The sequence below is a fragment of the Leptonychotes weddellii genome, chromosome 8 (genome assembly GCF_054177405.1).
Source record: "Leptonychotes weddellii isolate Sample4059 chromosome 8, ASM5417740v2, whole genome shotgun sequence".
Classification (NCBI taxonomy): Eukaryota; Metazoa; Chordata; class Mammalia; order Carnivora; family Phocidae; genus Leptonychotes; species Leptonychotes weddellii.
The window spans coordinates 29,560,787-29,582,777 of NC_138376.1; the positions used below are offsets into that span (position 1 = coordinate 29,560,787).

The 21,991-nt window shown below is 38.3% G+C and overlaps 1 protein-coding gene across 2 annotated transcripts in view; it reads right to left on the reverse strand.

The window, feature by feature from the left end:
• The window catches only part of KIF6 (kinesin family member 6), a 296,650-nt gene that overhangs the window by 185,268 nt on the left and 89,391 nt on the right, over positions 1-21,991 (reverse strand). For both annotated transcript variants that reach the window (XM_081828121.1, XM_081828120.1), the window contains exon 6: positions 7,665-7,794. In XM_081828121.1, the coding sequence (XP_081684247.1) occupies positions 7,665-7,794 (130 nt within the window). The remainder of the gene's footprint in view (positions 1-7,664; positions 7,795-21,991) is intronic.

Consider the following 21,991-nt stretch of genomic DNA (forward strand, 5'->3'; position numbering starts at 1 on the left):
CTGGGGTGGGAGGGGTGGGGTGGCTGGGTGATAGACACTGGGGAGGGTATGTGCTATGGTGAGCTCTGTGAATTGTGCAAGACTGTTGAATATCATATCTGTACCTCTGAAACAAATAATGCAATATGTGTTAAGAAAAAAAAAAAGAAGATAGCAGGAGGGGAAGAATGAAGGGGGGAAATCGGAGGGGGAGACAAACCATGAGAGACGATGGATCCTGAAAAACAAACTGAGGGTTCTAGAGGGGAGGGGGGTGGGAGGATGGGTTAGCCTGGTGATGGGTATTAAGGAGGGCACGTTCTGCACAGAGCACTGGGTGTTATGCACAAACAATGAATCATGGAACACTACATCAAAAACCAATGATGTAATGTATGGTGATTAACATAACCATAAAAAAATTAAAAACAAGAAAAAGAAAGAAAATACAGTCTAGGTTATCTGGACACTGGATTAGTTTTCCAGGGCTGTCATGACAAAGTACAACAAACTGGGGGCTTAAACAACAGATGTTTATCATCTAATGGTTCTTAAGGTTAGAAGTCCAAAATGGAGGTTTTGGCAGGGTTGGTTCATCCCTCTGAGGACTGTGAGGGAAGGATCTGTTCCAGGCCCCTCTCCTTGCTTATAGATGAGTGTTTTTGTGTTCACACAGCATTCTCCCTGGATATGTATCTATCTCCAAATTTCCCCATTTTATAAGTCCACCAGTCATACAGGATTAGGGCTCACCCTAATGACCTCATTTTAAATTGATGACCTCTATAAAGACCCCACCTCTCAATAAGGTCACATTCTGAGGTACTGGGGGTTAGGACTTTAACATATGAATGAAGAGGAGGGGGAAGGACACAATTCAGCCCATAACAGACACTACTATGAAGTTTTGGTAGAAGACAACCCAGATACCATTCTCTTGTCCAAACTGGCTTGTAAAAGAGGCTTGTATTAGTCTAATGATTCACTCTGAGCAACATTACAACTCCTCGAAATGAATATTTAATGGCACTTTTAACAATGGAAGCTACTTCTAGAAGGAGGATTCAAAATGAACCCTGATTTTATTAATTCAGGATAGCCTTTTTCAAGATTCAGGTAAAATCCCCATGCCCCAGAAATCTTTGATAAGATCCACTCCTTCCTGATGATGATGATCCTTTTCCATGTCCCAGGTCAAAATGTGAACAATGGGATGGTTGCTACTGGGCATCAAATTTCAATTCAAAAAAAACAAAATGCTTTCTAATAAGTAGAATTATTCATCAATGAGCTATTGTATGTCTAAGCATGGCATCCAAGGCAGAAACCATAAAATAAAAAGAACCACTTAACTATAGTAAAAAAAAAAAAGAAAAACCAAAAGAAAATTTATAAAATTTTAAAATATTTGCTAAATATATGACAAAGGCAAAAAGTTATTATCTTTAATGTTCATTCATTCAATGATAATTTACTGAGCACCTATTATATGTCAGGTTCTGTTTCTAGGTATGGTGGATGTGAACAAGACCAAGTCTCAGCCCTCATAGAGCCAACAAATCAACAGACTTACCCTAAGACTCCAAGAGAAAAACAATTAGAAGACATAAAAACAGAAATGCAAATGGTAAATAAATGAAAACAAGATTTTTTTTTGCCTGCCAAATTAGCAGAACTTTCAGATTTTGTGGTGTTGGCAAGAGTGTAGAATATGGACTTGCCCACATTCTTATCTGAGAGTGGGTTTCAACCAGCTTCTTAATGGTAAAACCCAAACTGCTGCCAGGTTTAGCCTGAGCACATTTATGCTAAGATGGCAAATGACATATCCAATAGAGGGTTAGTATCCAAAGTAGATAAAGAACTCATACAACTCAACACTCAAAAAACAAATAACCCAATTAAAAAATGGGCAGAGGATGTGAACAGACATTTCTCCAAAGAAGACCTACAGATGGCCAACAGACACATGAAAAGATGCTCAACACCCCTTATCATCAGGGAAGTGCAAATCAAAACTATAAGGAGATATCACCTCACACCTGTCAGAATGGCTAAAATCAAAAACACAAAAAACAACAAGTGTCAGTGAGGATGTAGAGAAAAGGAACCCTCATGTACTGTTGGTGGGAATGCAAACAGGTGCAGCACTGTGGAAAACAGGAAGGAGGTTCTTCAAAAAGTCAAAAATAGAATTACCATATAATCCAGTAATTGCAATATTGGGTATTTACCCCAAAAATACAAAAACACTAATTCAAAGGGATACATGCACCAGTATGTTTATAGCAGCATTATGTACAATAGTCAGATTAGGGAAGCAGCTCAAGTATCCATTGACTGATGAATGGATGAAGAAGAGGTGGTATATAAGTACAATGGAATATTACTCAGCCATAAAAAAGAATGGAATCTTGCCATTTGCAACAACATGGATGGAGCCAGAGAGTATAATGCTGAGCAAAATAAGTCAGTCAGGGAAAGACAAATACCATATGATTTCACTCATATGTGGAATTTAAGAAACAAAACAAATGAACAAGGAGGAAAAAGAGAGAGAGAGAGAGAGAAACCAAGAAACAGACTCTTAAGTATAGAGAACAAACTTATGGTTACCAGAGGGGAGGGGGTCGGAGTTTGGGTGAAACAGGTGATGGGGACTGAGGAGTGCACTTGTCGTGATGAGCACTGGATGATGTATGAAAGTGTCTAATTACTATATTGTACACCTGAAATGAATATAACACTGTATGTTAACTACACTGGAATTAAAATTAAATTAAATTAAATAAAAAATTTTAGATCTGCAGGTTTTGCATTCATTAAGCATTTCTGTAAGCCCTTACTGTATGTCAGGCAGTGCTCGAGATACTGGGGACCCAAAGATGAAGAAAATATAAAAAGATCCGGGCCCTGAAAGAGCTTACTCCAGTTGAGGGGACAAATGTAATTTTTTAAAATACAGTTTTGTACATGTTCTAGCAAAAAGAAATAAAATAAAATGCTAAAATGCATACTCCTGGGCTCCACCGCAGAGATTCTGAATCCACTGATCAGAAATGAGACCCAAGAAAGGTCTCTTGACTACTACAGGGTATTCTAGTGCAAGTTACCTCAGGCCACACTTGGGCACAGAATGCTCTAGATCATGGGTGGGGCTGAGCCAATGGTCCCAGCAAGAGGACTTTGCAGGGCTTAACAGCCAAATGCAGAATGTCTTGGTCAATTAGATTTGATTAATTGATGGAAACATTTCAGTGGTAAGATAGAAAAGTATCAAGTCATACTTGCTACTGGTGGGCTCTGACACTGGGTCACACACAGTTCAGCTTTGACAATTTATCCTCTTTGGCACAGCAAGTCAACTGTTTTAAAAAACCTACCCTAAGGACACAATCAGGTTATATTCTAAACACTAGTAGGATTACAGAAATTATTTAAGAGTTCTGAATAAATAAGAAGAGGATGAAGCTACTCTTAATTACTTTTCCTTAGAATGTTGGCTAGGGGTAGAGAACACTAAAGGAAAGAGAGCTCCACTCTGTGTCCCTCAGATTCAGGCACTGTTTTGCAAATATTTTCTGGTTACCATGGCAACTTCTGTATGTCTCTGCGTAAATGGGAAATTGGGAACCTCATTTGAAAAAAATGATTAGTGTGTTCTTTTTATCCTGGTAAGCTCGTTCTGTGCTGACAAATTATATTCTGACAGCTAGGTTGTAATCTAAAACATACTTTTTTAGAGGCTCTGAATAATAAGGTGTTTCCAGTGATTGATAGTCTTCCTTTATATTTTTATGTATTTGCTTTCAATGAATTCAAGAGATAAACTGAGTGCTAAATACTTGCTATACTTTTTAAATAACTCAGAAATATGTCCTCCCTTGAAAAAGTTGACATATGTCAGTTTGATTATTGTACTTATGAGATGTAATAAAAGGAAAAAGCACAAGCTTCTAAATCAGTCAGACTTGAAGCTGAACCGTGGCCCTGACATTTGCTAGTTAGTTGTGTGACCTTGGGCAAGTAGTCTAACTCTTTGAGCCTCAGTTTCTATCTATAAAATAAGAATCAAAAATAACATATACATGTAGAAAGTGTCCACAACAGTGCCAAGTCTATTGAGCAGGTTCTTGATGTAACAAGTAGCTACCACTACCAAAGAAAAAATAAAAAGCAAGCACAGAAACATCCAAAACCTATCAGACTTGGTTTAAAAGAAATCGGGCTTGGGGCGCCTGGGTGGCTCAGTTGTTAAGTGTCTGCCTTCGGCTCGGGTCGTGATCCCAGGATGCTGGGATCAAGCCCCGCATCGGGCTCCCCGTTCAGTGGGAGGCCTGCTTCTCCCTCTCCCACTACCCCCTGCTTGTGTTCCCTCTCTCGCTGTCAATCTCTCTGTCAAATAAATAAATAAAATCTTTAAAAAAAAAAAAAGAAATTGGGCTTTACATAGAAAAAAAATGAATAAATAAAAAAATAATGCACAACCAACATTATTAGGATTGAACTTTGTCAGGTTTTAGCTATTTATGATACTATTATTAGATACTCAGCAGTAATAGGAGAAGTCTGTTGGAATTCTGTAAGGTGGTAGAACATGACAGATACTCTGGCACAAAGAAGTTTAAAGTCCTCAAAACTTTAGAAAACAATAATCTGAAAATATGCCATCAGCTAAAGTTAATGCATAACTTTGAAATATCAAATAGCCAAGCTTTTAAGCTAATAGAGGTCATGGTGAACCAGGGCAGGAGCCCTCCCTCTGTAACCCATTCAAGATGAGAGAATATAATTGTGAGGGGAAGGCCTAGGTTTCTGTAGGCATGAGTCACCTCTGGAGGAAGGTTAGCATCGTGGCAGGGACAGGTTTCTCTATTTGTTTTCCAATAGCATTTACAAATTTACTTTTTCTCTCTTTCATGTTCTGTTGGTGGCCAGGACTCAGTTATATCCTGTATCTCTAGGTTTGCTCTTTATTAAACTGTGTATGGAGAATCAGGATTTTTAGTAGGGCATTCTAAATCTTTTGTCATTATCTCCCTAATTCTGAACCCGCTTTTATTTCTTAAGCTTCAATTATGACAAATAAGATCACGGTGGATGATCACATGAGCAATTAATGTTGAAGCAAAACACAAATGCAAAACATTGGAAAGCAAAACAAGATATTTGGAAATTAAGAAACACATAAAACTTTCTTTAAATGAAAATAATAATTTCAAGGTTCTTAAATCCATGTTACATGTGGCACATAAACTCAACCTATATACGTTAGTCTATTGGAAAGCATTCATGCAGAACTGGTAAAAAACAGCAAAACTAAGGATTCAGAATAACAGATGACAGCACCATGCTTTCACTATCTGAATTTGGTTTCCATTTATTCATGTTATATCTAAGGCAGTACATTCTGGAAAGTAGAAATGGACAGGAAGAAAAAATCATTTGATAGAGATTTTCTCAGACTTCTTATCCTCCCAGCTTACTAACCTCACCCACTGCTTGTTATCAGAGACAAGGTAAAACATAGAACTCAGGAAGCATGGTTTAAAAAGGAAAGTGCCAAGAATATACAATGGGGAAAAGACAATCTCTTCAATAAATGGTGCTGGGAAAAGTGGACGGCTACATGCAAAAGAATGAAACTGGACCATACACAAAAATAAACACAAAATGAATTACAGACCTAAATGTGAGACCTAAAACCATAAAACTCCTAAAAGAAAACACAGGCAGTAATCTCTTGGACATTGCCCTTAGCAACATATTTATGGATATGTCTCCTCAGGAAAGAGAAACAAAAGCAAAAATAAACTATTGTGACTACACCAAAATAAAAAGCACAGCAAAAGAAACCATCCACAAAACAGAAAGGCAACCTAGTGAATGGGAGAAGATATTTGCAAATGATAAATCTGATAAGAGGTTAATATCCAAAATACATAAAGAACTGACACAGCTCAACACCCAAAAAAACAAATAACCCAATTAAAAAATTGGCAGAAGACATGAACAGACATTTCTCCAAAGAAGACATAGAGATGGCCAACAGACACATGAAAAGATGTTCATCAGTTACCATCAGGGAAATCCAAATCAAAACTACAATGAGACATCACCTCCCACCTGTCAGAATGGCTAGTATCAAAAAGACAAGAAATAACAAGTATTAGCAAGGATGTGAAGAAAAGGGAACCCTTGTGCACTGTTGGTGGGAATGCATACTGGTGCAGCCACTGTGGAAAACAATATGGAGGTTCCTTGAAAAATTAAAAATAAAACTACCATACGATCCAGTAATTCTACTACTGAATATTTACCCAAAGAACACAAAAACACTAATTCAAAAATAATAGGCATCCCTATGTTTATTGCAGCATTATTTATAATAGCCAAGATACGGAAGCAACTCAAATGTCCACCAGTGGATGAATGGATAAAGAAGATGTGGTATATAGAAGCAATGGAATATTACCAGCCATTAAAAAGCCACTTGCAACAACATGGATAAACCTAGAAGGCATCATGCTAAGTGAAATACGTCAGACAGAGAAAGACAAATCCTATGTGATCTCGCCTATATGTGGAATCTAAAAAACAAAACGAACAAACAAAACCAAACAGACTCTTAAATACAAAGAACAAGCTGGTAGTTGCCAGAGGTGAGGTAGATGAGGATGGGTAAAATGGGTAAAGGGGATTAAGAGGTACAAACTTTCAGTTATAAAATAAATCAGTCACAGAGATGAAAAGTACCGCATAGGGAGTATAGTCAGTAATACTGTAGTAACATTGCATGGGGCCAACGGTGACCACCTCATGGTGGCAAGCACTGAATAATGTATAGACTTGTCAAATCACTATGTTGTACGCCTGAAACTAATATAACATCGTATGTTAACTATACTTCAATTAAAAAAAAAAAAAAGGAAGTGCCAGTGTTAATGGTAAGCTGTTCATTTGGGGGACTGTTCCCACACCACCCCCACACCCATTCTTTTACTTCAGTGTCGCTGGGTGAGAGCTTTGTGATGCTCCATCTTCAATCAGTAACTGGTTAGGGTCAGGGCCTCTGACCACGCTTAGTCAGTCCTGACTCCTGTCTAGGGTTTCCAGGTGAAATACAGGCACCCAATGAGCTCCAATGTTAGATTAACAATAAGTAAGTTTTAGTATAAATACATTCCAAATATTGCACTGAGGCATTCTTACTACACCCCATGGCGTAGACATGCAGATCTGCCAACAACAGCCGCACATACAGCACTTCTCATGTTCCATGTATTGTTCTAAATGCCATATAAATATTAATTTCCTAAATACATGAAAATATATGGATCCGTAAACATGCGCCAATATTTGGAGGATCTGAGGTTAGGAATAATGAACTGTGTATTTTTAAATTTCAAAAATTATGCAAAAATTCCTATGATTAAAACATTTAAGGAGTTTCCATTGGTTATCTGCAAACTAATTTGTAGAAAATTGAAAATATCAAAGGTACCAGTCTAGAGATGCTTCTTAACTAAGCTGAATGACCCTGGGAAAGTCTCAGTTCTCTGAATCTAGAATTTCTTACCTGTGACATGAAATCTGGATGAGATTGTCTTTGAGGTTGTTCTGTCCCTAAAATTCTATTAGATCTTATAATATGGAAAAGCAGCTTGCGGAGAAAAGTTTATTACCTCAGCAATCATTCTGTTGGTGTCTCCTAAGAAGAGCAGATTTAGAGCTTCTTCCTCTGTGGCTGCCTGATGGAGAGACAGGTTTTTCAGGTGAATGTTCTGATCAGGGTCCTCGAATATTGTCACTTTCCTAGGGAAATGGGAAGCAACAAAACAAGGGACTTTGAGAATGAAAAGAACTGAAGTCTTCTTACAGGTTTATTTTTAAAAAGCTGTAGAGTACTACATCTTGAACTTATAAAATCAAACAATACACAAGACGCTGTACAGTACTGGATACACATCAAAACACTGACGTTCCCTTGACAGTACTATTAAATAGTCTGGGGGCTGAAAAGTATATCACAATCTCCTGATTCAAGGCCATCTGTCTTTGCAATCGTCAGATCACTAAATCATACATATTCTTGCCGAATTAAAAATGCAAATAGATAACCTTCTACCTATATATCAGGGAAGTCGGCTACATTGTTTTTTCTCTGTCTAATTCAGCTTCTTACATAGGTAAGGCACTAATTCTTCTTCTAATTTTTCCCTTTTGTTCAATTTCATATCACTTTCAATTTACATGACCTTTCAAACTGGTTAGCTCATCAATTTAAACATGCTAGAAATTGAAGTATCTGTCATCCTTCCAGGAGTTATTGCCTTGTCTAGTTTTCTTATCAAGATGAGTTTTAAAATTATAATAAAGTTTTAGTTTGTCATTATTATTTTTACGTCCATCAAATGTGTTTCTTAATCCTTTTTTTTTTTACGTCATATCTTTTCCCTCCATTACATCCTTATGGTCAAAGCTTTAGGTCTGGAATTACATTCATCTATTACAACTGCCTTCATGGGATGCCAACATCATTTCCTCCCCAAGTGAATCTTAACTCTGTTTCCAGAGTTGGCTTGTCAATACTCTCCTTGGAGTCTTTTTAGGACTTTCTGCAACTGAATACAATGTGAACTCCTTATACTCTGCTTCAAAGGCCCACCAATTCAACCAATAAAATTACTAAAGAGAGTTCCCTTCTGACTCTTGAGTGTGCCTCCTTGATTTTCTTAAGAATTGTTAAGGAAAGAAAATCTTATAATTCACTAGTATTGCCAAAAATTACCTCGGTATATCAGCACTTGCTTAAGGCATTTGGGATCCATGATAAGGGCATCATCTAGCATTATTTCTCCTTTAAACATACAAATAGCCAATGGACGTGTGTCACTTGTCTATTTATAAAAACACATTTAGAATACCTTAAAAATAGAGATTTTGCAAGTATCATTTTTTGTCATCCTTCCCTTTGGTAAAGAGGTTATCTGGGCTTTCATATGTAGTTTGTGGGTAAGATAATAATTGACGGAAGAAAATGTAGCTCTACCACAGCACATCTGTGACCAATATGTCACTAATAATGTAGTCCTTTGCCAAGTTTTGGACTCCTTTTTGTCTCCTTCAACAATACCAACTAAGATGGAAAAAGATCTCTTCCCTTAATGAAAACAAGTGTATTTTATTTATTTTTCAACAAGACTCATAAGTGAGCTTATTAAAAACGCTTAAGAGTTGAAAAATGCTTGGAAAACATGAAGGCATTTTTAACTGAAATGGATGAATTGTGTTCTATTTTTAGGAACCCTCTCTATTCCTTAAACTTTAGATCCACCCTGACTTTCTAAAGTGCTCGAGAAGGTTTAGCTAAATTCAATCACTAGGGACACAGAAGTCAGAATGCTTCCTAAATCCACAGATTCTGGGTGCAGGAAATTAAGTAATACTGGAAGGAAGATGAAAACAGGAAACAAGTGAGGAGATGGTACATTCAAAGTGAAAATAGAAGAGAGTTCTTTTTCAACACAGAGCTAACAATGAATTCTCCAACTCTGAGGCCAAGTCATCTGTGATACATGTTGAACCACCAAGCCAGAGACAGCATTATCTTGTGCAAGTTCAGAAAAGGGGGAGGCTGGGGGAGCAGGAAATGATTCAAAGAAGAGAATGCTCATGCTCTTTGGGCACCCAAAGGGTGCCAGGCACCAGCATTGTTTCCTTTAATCCAGTTGTTCTCACCTTGGCTGCACACCGGAACCATCTGTGGAACTAAAAGCACACAATAAAAGGCTGATGCTGGGTCCCGTCCTAAGAGATTTTAATGTGATGGTTCTGGGGGCCTGGTCTGGGTATCAGAATTCACAAAAACTCCAAGTGAGTCTAGCGTACAGTCAAGATTGAAAGCCACTGAATTCATCTTTAATAACCCTACAAGGTAGATACATGGGGTGGAGATTTCTGGCTTCTTTATCTTTACTTTCCACCTAGTTCCACCCCATGCCCAAAGGGGAAAATTGCTCATCTTATGGGTTGCAGGAAGTTACTCTTGAACTACACCTACTAATAGGCAAGGTCACTGTGAATTTTAAAAAGCTAGTCTTTTCTCGGGAAGTTTCTTGTCTACTCCCTGACTTCCCATACAGCTGATGGGTCAACTAAGTCACCCATCAGCCACAGCAGTAACTAATGCTCAACTGGGGATTATGATCTACCTACACATCCATATGGTTTTTAACATTACCAAATCAAAGAAACCTAAGTGCTGGTAGGGACTCAACATACATACATCTCTCACCATTACTTCACTGAAATAAGAAATGCAGAAAACAAGCAGGTTTGGAATTCTGAAAGTGTTCATTTGTTAGACAGCCTAAATGGGTCACTGATATGGGATTATATTTACATAGAATAGTTAGAAGCATAAGGTGGAAAGTGTGAAATGTCATCAGAGGCATTTGGCTAAGCTACTTCTTTCTTCTAAATCACTGAGAACCTTTGATCTCCAGTGTGGCTACTTCAGAACTACTACACTTCTATATTTACTTCCAGGTCCTTGCCCAGCTTTGTCACTTTGATCAAAATACAATTTGCACATGCCCCCAGTTTTTCTGTCTAGAACTCTCAGCTGTCTTTTGTGACCCATTCCTATGCATCTCTCTGATGCTTTTCTGATATTATGTTTCCCTCACAATTGTCTGATTTCTTGCCCATGGAGGTTTTGAAAAGTAAATAAAACAGCAGGTTGGCGTCCAATTTAGTTTGGCTTCTTTCATGGTTCTCTACTTAGGGCTCATCTGTGGCCACCCTGTAAAAGGCTCTACCTCTGGCATCCTTCTGGAATCTTCTGTGGTGCAACTTTCTCTCTCCAGTCAGGATCTCCCTTACCAGTTCTTCTCCTCAGATTCTTCCCTGGTTTCTGCCCAATCCCTTGGGCATGAGGCTTTGTACTTCCTTCATAGCCCTGCCTGCCTTCACTGAAAATCCCTTTTGTACTAAGCCTGACAGCCAATATGTCAGCCCCACCCACTCTCATGCCTTTCCTCACAGAAGCCCAGCCTGAGCCATGCCCTGAGTACTAACTCTTGCCTAGGTGGGCTAATCTGAGAGTGAGAATGTTTTAAACTTTGCTGCTGGTGGAATGCGTTTTCAAAGGTGGGGGAAATAAGAACCATTAGCAAAAGTTTCTCATCAAGTTGCTTCATTCCTTGGCCTTTTCTTTTTCTCTCTCTCTCTCTCTCACAAATCAATAGCTATTTCCTGAATCCTTAGTCCGCCACTCAATTCTGACTATAATTTTCATGGGCTTGAAAGAGGGCTTTATTAGAGTTTCTTAAATAAACATCCTAATTCCAAGATGGAAACCCCCCAAACTATTTATTTGATTCTTTTTGAAAGGGCTTGTGAATAGTTTTCCCTACAAAATGTTTCTAAAATGTTTAGATTTCAAGCAAAAAGTCACTGATAGCCTTAACTTGGACACCTAAGTGGAAAAGTTCTGCTAAGTATACTCGGCCTGCTTAATGATGGGGAAGAAGCGGGCTTTGTGTTTTCTCTGTAAACAGAGAATCTTTTCCATTTGGCTAAGTAGTTGGAATTTGTAGACTCTTTCTAACTGGCTGGAAGACAGAGAAAGAGCAATAGCCAAGCTCTTGTTCTCAATAACGGAAGCCATCAATGAAAGAACCCTCCCCTCCCCACACCCTACCTCCACAACATTCCAATACCACCAACTTGCTGAACAGGAACTTTCCAGGAGTTACTGCAATGAATCTGGTTTCTCATTTACATGTTGTAAACACGTGTTGCCATGGTGCTGGGTTTTTTTTCCCCTACTTGCAAATGCCCCCTGTGATTATGCAGGCACCCTGCACAATGGCACCATGTCCAAGGGGGTGCAATTCACATCATAAGTTTGTATATTTACTATGAAAAAATGTCTGTCAGAGGGCAGTAAAGCATCTTCTAACAAAACTAGCATATCACAACAGTTTTCCAACAGATGGCAGGGGCGCCTTTTAATAATTCACAGGAAGGTGCTATCCAGAATAGAAGTAACCCTGTCTAGTTAGTTACCTTGACTCAGAAATATCAATAGCAGGCCGGCCTCATGAAAATGGAAGGGGATCCAGTCAGGTTCTTCTAAATAAATGGATATGTTTCACATGTTGTAAACACAGTCACACTATTCATTTTAATGAAGAAAATACTCTTTCATTCAGTGGTTTCAACGTCCTTTTTTTTTTCCCCACCCCAACACACATTCTCAGAAGCTCTTCATGGTAAAGATTTGAGAAAAGGGAAGCGGCAAATTTTTAGGAGACATGTAAGGGGAACCATCCTTCCTGCATTTAAATAGTTTTAAAGTTAGATTTTCTTCAGATTGACTAAAAATCTAAGAGATGTCCTCTGTTATATAAAAAATTAGAACATCCCTGGAAGAGGTTTTACAAATCTATAATCCATTTTTATATTGGTCTTAATCTAGACAGAATGGACTAAAAGTAATGGATATTTTTTCTATTTATTGAAAATTTTTTCTAGTAGATTGAAAAACATATCTTTTCTTTATAGTTTTATCTAATATTGTATCTTTTTACTGATAATGAAGAATCTAATCAATCACATGACATTTTAAAAAGTAAGTTATTTAATTTCACCTACTAAAAATACCAGTTTCTCTAGCAAATATTTAAGGAATCGATTATATCAATTCTCAATAATCTCTTTCAGAGGAAAGAAGCAGAAGAACTATTTCCTAATTCATTTTATGAGGTCAGCATTACTTAATGCCAAAAATATACAAAGACATTGCAAGAAAACTAAAGACTAATATCTCCCATGAACACAGATGCAAAAATCCTCAACAAAATATTAGCAAGTCAAATCCAACAAAGTAAAAAAAGAATTTATGCCACACCAAGTGCGATTTATCCCATGTATACATGGTTGGTTCAATATTCAAAACTTAATTAATGTAATGCATCATACCAAGGCTAAAAAAGAAAAACCACATGACCATATCAATAGGTGCAGAAAAAGTAACAATATCCACCACCCATTCATGATAAAAACTCTCAGTAAACAAGGAATTATATTCCACTGTCTGGATGTACCAAAATTAATTTATTCCTTTACCTACTGAAGGACATCTTGGTTGCTTCCAAGTTTTGACAATTATGAATAAAGCTGCTATAAACATCCATGTTTATGAGAAGAGTGTTGTTTCTTCGACACATTAATTATACCTAGTATGATTCTGTCTTTGACTATCACGGGTAATTCTCATTTTGGTCTTCCATTTCCATAGCAGTGGCCAACAGCTTCCAGTTCTCTGTCTTGAGTTCTTGCTAATTTCCAATTATATTCAGCCATAAATATCATGTTCCTTCTGGTGTTCCAGAATCACAAATAATCCATCATTTAATGAAATGCCTTATTTGACTTAATTCCATATAGTGATTATAGAGCCATACACTAAAAAATTTATCTTCTTCAGAGCTACCAACTTATTTTTCTAAAGAAAATATTTTTCCTCTCATTTTTCACTAATACTTGCTTTCTCATTCAGACTTCATGGTTGCACCATCAAAATTATGTGGTCAAGTTTTCCACATTAGGGGGAATTATAGCAGTAAACAGATCTAGAGGCCATGGATTTCTAATTTTGGAAAACCATAGCATTTCCTATCAGGGAAATAGCTTTATACACCTCTAAGATTATGCTATTGCATTTGACAAGTTCTGCACCTATTTACTTTTATTTATTTTCATTTTAACATAAGGTTTATTTTTTTCCAACTATAAAAGTCATACATGCTTCTTGTGAAAAAGTTTGAAAATTTAAAAAAGTAGAAAGAATTTAAAAAAATAAAAACAGAACCCCACCACAAGAACAATGATAATGCATTGATATACTTCCTTAAAACAATTTTCTTATGCTAAATATTTAGCAGATTTGTGGTAAAAATTTAAGTGCAGGCATGTTATTATATCCTTTAGTATTAATAATACATTTTCTTCTATTTTTTAGGATGCAGGTGCAGGGAAGAAAATAAAGTATCCACATGGATTTTTTTTCCCCCAGATAACTAATTGTGACTCACAGTGCAGGCTGCCTTTATGGAATCTGTCCCCCCTTCTGTGTAACTGTTAAGTTCTGATTTTTGTTCAGGGAATTATTTAAAAATACTAGAGTTTCCCAGACTCCCTTGCAACTACAACTGGCCATGTAACATAATTCTGGTCAGTGACAAGTACATGAAAGTCAAAGGATAGAGCTTCTGGGGAAGACTGTTAAAGGACAGGCTCAGCTAGCACATGCCTGCCTCATTTTTTCTTCCAGGAATGTGGATATGCTGCTGAAGGTAGGGTAGTCATTCTGCATGAGGACTAAAGCCATCTGCTAAGACTGGTTCCAGCAGAATGATAAAAGGAAGCTCCAGTGGCATCCTGAAGCTTCCATAGCAGCCCTGGCTCCCATCTCTAGAATCCTTACTGTTGTGTGCAGGTTTGAGGCAGGGCGAGGGCAGAAGTCAGGTGTAGGGGTGGACAGACTATTTAGTCAAGGCACTATAAATTGGGCTGCTATTATAAGCAGTTGTTAGTTAATTCACTAACAAAAATGTTCAATCCAGTGACTGAATAACTCTTCCCTTTATCCACATTAAATAGTAATATGCTATAGGATCTAATTCTGGTTTATCTGTTCTCTCTTTCTCATCTGTCCAATTCTGAAGTGGTACAACACAATTTCATTATTAGAGTTTTACCTAACTTGAATATATGGCATCACTGGGTCCTCTCTCATTTCTCTCTGTTTCAGATATTTCTTTGCTCATCTCGGTTGTTCTTCCTTTCAGATAAACTCTGGACTCCTACCTGTTTTTTAAAGTCTTTAAGATATTGCTTGGAATTTCACTGAACCCCTACATAATGGGAAGAGCTGACCTCTTCAAGGTATTCACATTTCTCATTCAGAACCAGATTAACAGCTCTCCATTTACCTTCAAAGTCTTCTTTTATTTTTCACCAAAAAATGCACTACCTGTATTGTCTTCACAAAGACCTGAACGTTTTACCTTCTTTTGCTATTGTAAAAGGGATCTATTTTTACCATTATTTCTTCTAACTGGGTTATTCCCAGGGTTTCCTTCTTGGATTGAGTCACATATGTACTAAAAGATAAGAGGTGGCCAGCCAGCCTGAGTAGCATTGGTCTGATCTGTGGCTCACAATAACTTTCACTTGGTATCTTACAGTCTTCAACTGTCCTAGAACTCAGTCTGAAAACACAAGGTCAATTATAGTCAGCTGAACAATACATAGGCTAACCTGCATGGAAGTTTCAGAGCAGGGAGATTAATGAGTTACCTGTGACACTTATCACCTGGTCCAGATGAGCCCTCTAGCTGTCTGAGAGATCCTCTTCCCCTCACCCTAGATTTCATTGGAAAGGCTTTTCCCCATGCATCCTCTCTCTAGGCTGGCTCAGCACTGCCCCCACCTTGGCAGCACTGCCAGCTCTTAGCTCAGTCAGAACTTTGGTCTTGGCATGTGCCAGTGAAATTAGGAGATCACTGAGAGAGTAGGCTATGACAGGAGATTATTGGTTGACATGGCTCCATTCATGAGACTATTGCAGCTCTAAATCATCTTTATGCCTTTTTTGCATGTACACACATTATTAGCTGGACAGTTGAGAGCAGTTGTGTTTTGCAGAAGTTCCTTGTGGTGTTTCATGTGGATGCTGCATATTCCAACTAAATGGTACATTCATTGAGGATAAACATACGGTATGACTTCTTTGTAATACCCCAAAAGAGCTGAGATTCCTGCAATATAGTAAGTGCTTGGTATATATGATGCTGACACTCTCAAACAGCTGTAATCATTTTTTCTGTATTGTTGAGCTGTAATAGTCAGATGGGCTTCCAAACCCTGTGTATTCTTCTAAATGACAGAATAAAGTGACCAAGGAAGTCTAAACCAGTCAATACTCTTTTAGGTAATCTTACGGTTTTGCTTTTATAATCAAAATTTAAAACAGATTGAAAAATTACATTGTATCAGACCAAACCAAATGATTCATAGAGCAATTATGAAGACTAAGTGGACAGAAAGTCAAAGAAAAACAAATCCACACTAACACGTAATTTTAAAAGTGCATTTAAACTCTTAATCTTAGAAAAAGAAACTGTATGCATTTGTTTATATGTAACATATGAGAAAAATGGAATAGATTTAGGTGACAGTGTTTTCCCTGTCCTTAATTAATCTCAAGTGACTAACAACCCTAAATATCACAGATATATTTTTACATGCCAGATGTATGAGTGAAAATGCTGCATCTGTTTCTTCCCATCCTTCTACACATCACATATGAGGCAACAGTTGGTGAAAGCTAACACCTCTGTTATGGACTGAACGGTTGTGCCCCCACAAAAACTTGTATGTTGAAGCCCTAATCTCTAATGTGATGGTATTTAGAGGTGGGACCTTTGGTAGGTAATGAGGTTTTAGATAAGGTCACAGGGTGGGATCAACACCCTTATAAAAAGAGGAAGAGAGACCAGAGTGCTCTCTCTCTCCACCATGTAAGGTCACAGCAAGAAGGCAAGAAGAGAGCTCTCACCAGGAGCCAAACCTGCCAGTTCCTTGATATTGGACTTCCCAGTCTCCAGAACTATAAGAAATAAGTGTTTGTTGTTTAAGCCACCCAGTGTATGGTATGTTGTTCTGGTAGCCGAGCTGACAAAAACAGCCTCCTATATAAGACATTTCAGATGCTGAGAATGATCTCTTCCAATTGGCCATTCAGAGTACGGGTTATTACACTAGTGGGACAGGCTTTGGGTAGAAGTGTCATTCTGGGGCTGGAAAGGTTCTCTATTCCCTCTGTTAGGTAATTGACAATGTTCTATTTCTTTAAGAACGCAGTCCCTGGCCAATCCATGAAGTTTATAGAGTGTAACTGACCATCACTAGTCACTGGTCACTTGCTCAGACCATCCTGTAGGACAGCAGCCCCACTTCTCAAGAGGTTGCCTTCTAGCTATATCAGTAGTTGACTCGGTTGAAGATTGGAGTTAGTTTTAACTTTGAGATCTATGCTTATAGGCCCAGGAATCTCCAAAAATGCTCAATGCGACCAGAAAAATAACACAAATAAAAAATATAATGCAATAGGTAGGAATAAGAACTGAAGGACCTGGGGCGCCTGGGTGGCTCAGATGGTTAAGCGTCTGCCTTTGGCTCAGGTCATGATCCCAGGGTCCTGGGATCAAGCCCCATGTCCGGCTTCTGGCTCAGCAGAGAGCCTGCTTCTCCTTCTCCCTCCGCCTCTCCCCTGCTCATGCTCTCTCTCTCTCTCTCTCTCTATCTCTGTGTCTTGAATGACTAAAAAAAAAAAAAAAAGAACTGAAGGACCCATGCTTCAGCTAAAGGCACTAAATTAAAAAATTTTAAACATAAAATGTGTAGGCCAAATAAAGTAGATTTGCTACCCATCCAAGAGGAGAACTGAGCATAAGTGGAAATATTGACTTGGAAAAGGACAGAGTTTCCTGAGGCTAGAGAAAAGTAGGTGAGTGGGAAGCAGGTGGGAGGCAGCAAGTTGGGGGAATTCATATTTGGCAGCTTCTGTCTGAGGTAAGGATACAAGTGGCTTGGAAGAAAAATGGAGCAGGCAGTACATGACAACAGAGACAGACATTTGATATAATTATTGTGAGTAATGGGAGAAAAAGCACTGGGTACATGAAGATATTGCTTAGCAGACTGAGGGCCTAGCTGAGCTTGGAGACCATAATGTGGCAGAGTTTTTCCTCCAGCCTTCTCTGAACCCCCAGGTGGAAATTAGTATCCTCCCATGTACTGTTAAAGAACCCAGGGCATCTTATCACTTAGTATGTATGAAATGATCTGAAATGTCTGATCTGATCATGTCTGAAATGATCAATTTATGAGTCTGTTCTACTAGACTAAATTCCCTTTGAGGTAAAGAACAGGTACTCTCCAAGTCTTGCAGAGTGTTAGACAAACGACAGAGCTGAACAGGACTCAAAGCTTTGGCTCACACAAGAGGCTCCAGAGGCCTGAAGAAGCCCAGAAACCACAGTCTGCTCAGAGCTCAGATGGAATGCCAGGATACAACACGGATGTCCAGGGCAAGAGCATCAGCACCCCCAGCTTTGATGCTTGATGGACGGAGCTTGATATCATGATTCATTCTTGGCAGACATGGAATCTCAGGGAAATATCACATTATCTATGTGAACCACAATTTAGTCATCCATAAAACATAGATTAGGATACCTACTTCCTCAAATGAGATACTGCATTTAAAGTCCCAAGGACAGGGACCAGCACACAATAGGTGCCCATCTCCTCCTTTGGAGAGATTTTTCTGGTATCTCTAAAAAGAACCTTTCCTAGGTGGATGAGGGAAGGGATTAATACAGACCACCTTCATTAGAATCACCTGGGATGTTTATTCAAACATTTGAATTTTCTGGAGGTGGGGGGCCAGGAATCTGCATTTTTAACAACAATCCAGGTGATTCTCATACATAGTTATAGTCTCATTCATAGTTAAATGTCAAGCAACTGGATTATGTATTCCAGTTCTGTCCCTCCTTTTTACTGCCGTTGCCACCTAAATGGTCCTCATCACTTCCCACAATGCTCTGGAGTCTCTCTGACTCCCATCCATCTCATTCCAGCCCTACATGCTACTGACTGATTTTTCTTCTTAAAAGGTGGTTCCAATCTGCTATGCCCTTGAATAAAAAATCTCCGAGAGCTACACTTCCTGCCAAGTCCTTCCATTCCTGCCTTTCCAGTCTCAATGTTCTTACCTACTCCCTTACTAGGGTCCAGTCAAATAGGTCTATTACCTATGACAGAATAAGCTCTATGCTTTTCCCCACCTTTGCGTCCACATGAATGCCACATTCCACTGCCCCAAGTCCTACCCTTTCCCTTCCCTCAAGGACTATATCATGTACCACATTCTCTGTGAATCTCTGATCACTTGACCTAATGTGATTTCTTTCTCCTTTAAGCCCTAGTCATTCTTTGTGCCTCTCTTATGATGGTTTTCATATGCTATTTTGTACTAGGTTTACCTACTCGACTGTGAGTTCCAGGAAAGGAAAGACTATGTTAGTAAACTCGGTGCCTAGCACAAAGTGTGGAATCAAGCTGGATTTCAATAAATGTTTGTTGAATAAATGAATGATTATACATGACTAGACTGTAAGCCATGAGGACAGACACTGTGCTTTAATCTTTTCTGTAACTCCTGCAACACTTAACAGTGTTTCATATCTGGTAGGTATTAGAAATGTGATGAATTAAACTTAACATCCATCAAATTTTATCTTTCCCTTTGATGACAAATTATTTTACAACACAGCCAAGATTTCAATACTGGATGCTGGAGTTTACTGACTTTTTTCTAACAGTAATAACCATGGCTGTCTTTGAAACCTTAAGTCTATTATGTATCCCTATTTAGGAATACTAAAATTACACTAAAGTAAGGTGACTATTTTCCTTATGGTTAAGACCAGTAGTTATACTATTTTACTTCATAAGACATACTTAGAGTCTAACTATATTCCCTTCATAGCATATGACATAAGGACTTTCAAAAATAGATGTTTTATTTTTATTTAAATTACTAAATACAGAACACATTAAATACACATGTCTCTATACAAATATATAGACACTTTTTTAAATTAAGTTTTGTATTTTGTGATCATTGTAGATTTGCATGCAGCTGTAAGAAATAATGTACCCATTACCCAATTTTTCCCAATGTTAACATCTTGTAAAATTATATTAAAATATCACAACCAGGACATTGGCATTGATACAATCCACTGATCTTATTCAGATGTCCCAGTTTCACCAGTACTCGTGTGTGTGTGTGTGTGTTTAGTTCTACGGAATTTAATCACATGAGTAGTTTTGTGTATTCACAGCCACAGTTTAGATACAGAATAGTCTGTTACCACAAGGATCTCTCACTGGCCTTGTATAACCATTCTCACTTCCCTCCCTAACTCCAGTCAACCACTCAGCTGTTACCTACTTCTATAATTTTGCCATTTAAAAATTATTCCATAAATAAAATCACACAGTGTATGACCTTTTGGGATTGGCTTTTTCACTCAGCATAATTCCCTGGAGAGTGAGTCACCCAAGCTGTTAAATGGATCAATAGTTCATTGCTTTTTGCTGTTGCTATTTTATTAACTAAAGGTCCATAGCTTCTGTTAGGGCTCACTCTTGGTGGCATATATTCTGTGAGTTTGGACGAGTGCATAATATCATGCATCCACCATCATACTATCATATACACTAGCCTGTCTGCCCAAAAAGCCCCCCGTGCTTCACCTATTCATCCTTCTACCTCTCCTCTCTCCAGCTACTAGTGATCTTTTTACTGTATCTATACTTCTGCCTTTTTCACATCTTATAGTTGGAATAATATAGTACGTAGACTTTTCATGTCTTTTTGTGGCTTAGTAGCTCATTGCTTTTTATTGCCAGATAATATTCCACTGCATGGATGTCCCACAGTTTGTTTTTCTATTTGCCTATGGTGGGGCATCTTGGATGCTTCCAGTCCTTGGCAATTATGAATAAGGCTGCTATATCCACTTGTGGGCAGCTTTTTGTACTGATACAAGTTTTCAATTCATTTGGTTAAATACCCAGGAGCCTGACTGCTGAATCATATCCTAAGAACTATGTTTTATTTTTTAAGAAACTGGAAATTGACTTTCAAAGTGGCTGTGCTATACCGCATGAATGAGAGTTCCAGTTGTTCTACATTCTTGCCAGCATTTGGTATTGCTAGTTTTTTAGGTTTTTGCCATTCTAGTAGGTGCCTAGTAGCTTTAATTAGTGATTCCCTAATGACAGATGATGTTGAGCATCTCCTCACATGCTCATCTACCATCCATACATCTTCTTTGGTGAGGTGTCTGTTCAGGTCTTTTTCTCATTTCTTCATTGGATTGTTAGTTTTCTTATTGTTGAGTTTGAAGAGTTCTTTGTATATTTTAGATACAAATCTTTTATCAGACATGTGTCTGGTAAATATTTTCTCTGTCTCTGGCGTATCTTTTTATTCTCTTGACAGTGTCTTTCAGAGAGCAGAAGTTTTTAATTTTAATGAAGCTTAACTCATCTATTTTTTTCTTTCATGGATCATGCTTTTGGTGTTGTATATAAAAACTCCTTGCCAAACGGCTACAGCAACATTTGCAAAAAGCAATTAACTTTAGTCCGGTACCCTGACATCATACATACAAATTCTGTAGGCAGTCTATAGGCAAATGCTTCAGTAACAGCTGAGAGCTGGAGCTCATTAGGATGTAAAAGAACAAGAAGCAGAAAAGGCAGAGTGCTCATAAGAAGAGCATCCAGCTGGTGATTTGGGGGAAGTGGTGCTGCTGCTCAGTGGTGAGAAACCTGCTACTGATAGCTATTATTATGCAACATCAAAATGACCTTGGATTTGATTACACATGGCTATGCCAAGTACACGAATGTGGAAGCGATCAAATGTGTATATTGTCATTGTCCCTCAAATGGATGACTGCAAGAGAGAACCAAAGTCAACAGACATTTTACCTCCTATTTTTTTGGATCGTGTTCAGAGTGTTTGGGACATTCCAGCTCGCAACAATGAAACCAGTCAACCAAACGGATAGGATTGCAGAGTTAGAGCTTGTCCCAGTTTAAGAGTGTGTGAAACCAGATTAACAGTACATACTCTTTTTTTTTTTTTTTTTAGATTTTGTTTATTTGACAGAGAGAGACACAGCAAGAGAGGGAACACAAGCAGAGGGAGTGGGAGGGGGAGAAGCAGGCTTCCCGCGGACCGGGGAGCCCGATATGCAGCTCGATCCCAGGACCCTGGGATCACGACCTGAGCTGAAGGCAGACACTTAACGACTGAGCCACCCAGGCGCCCCTAACAGTACATACTCTT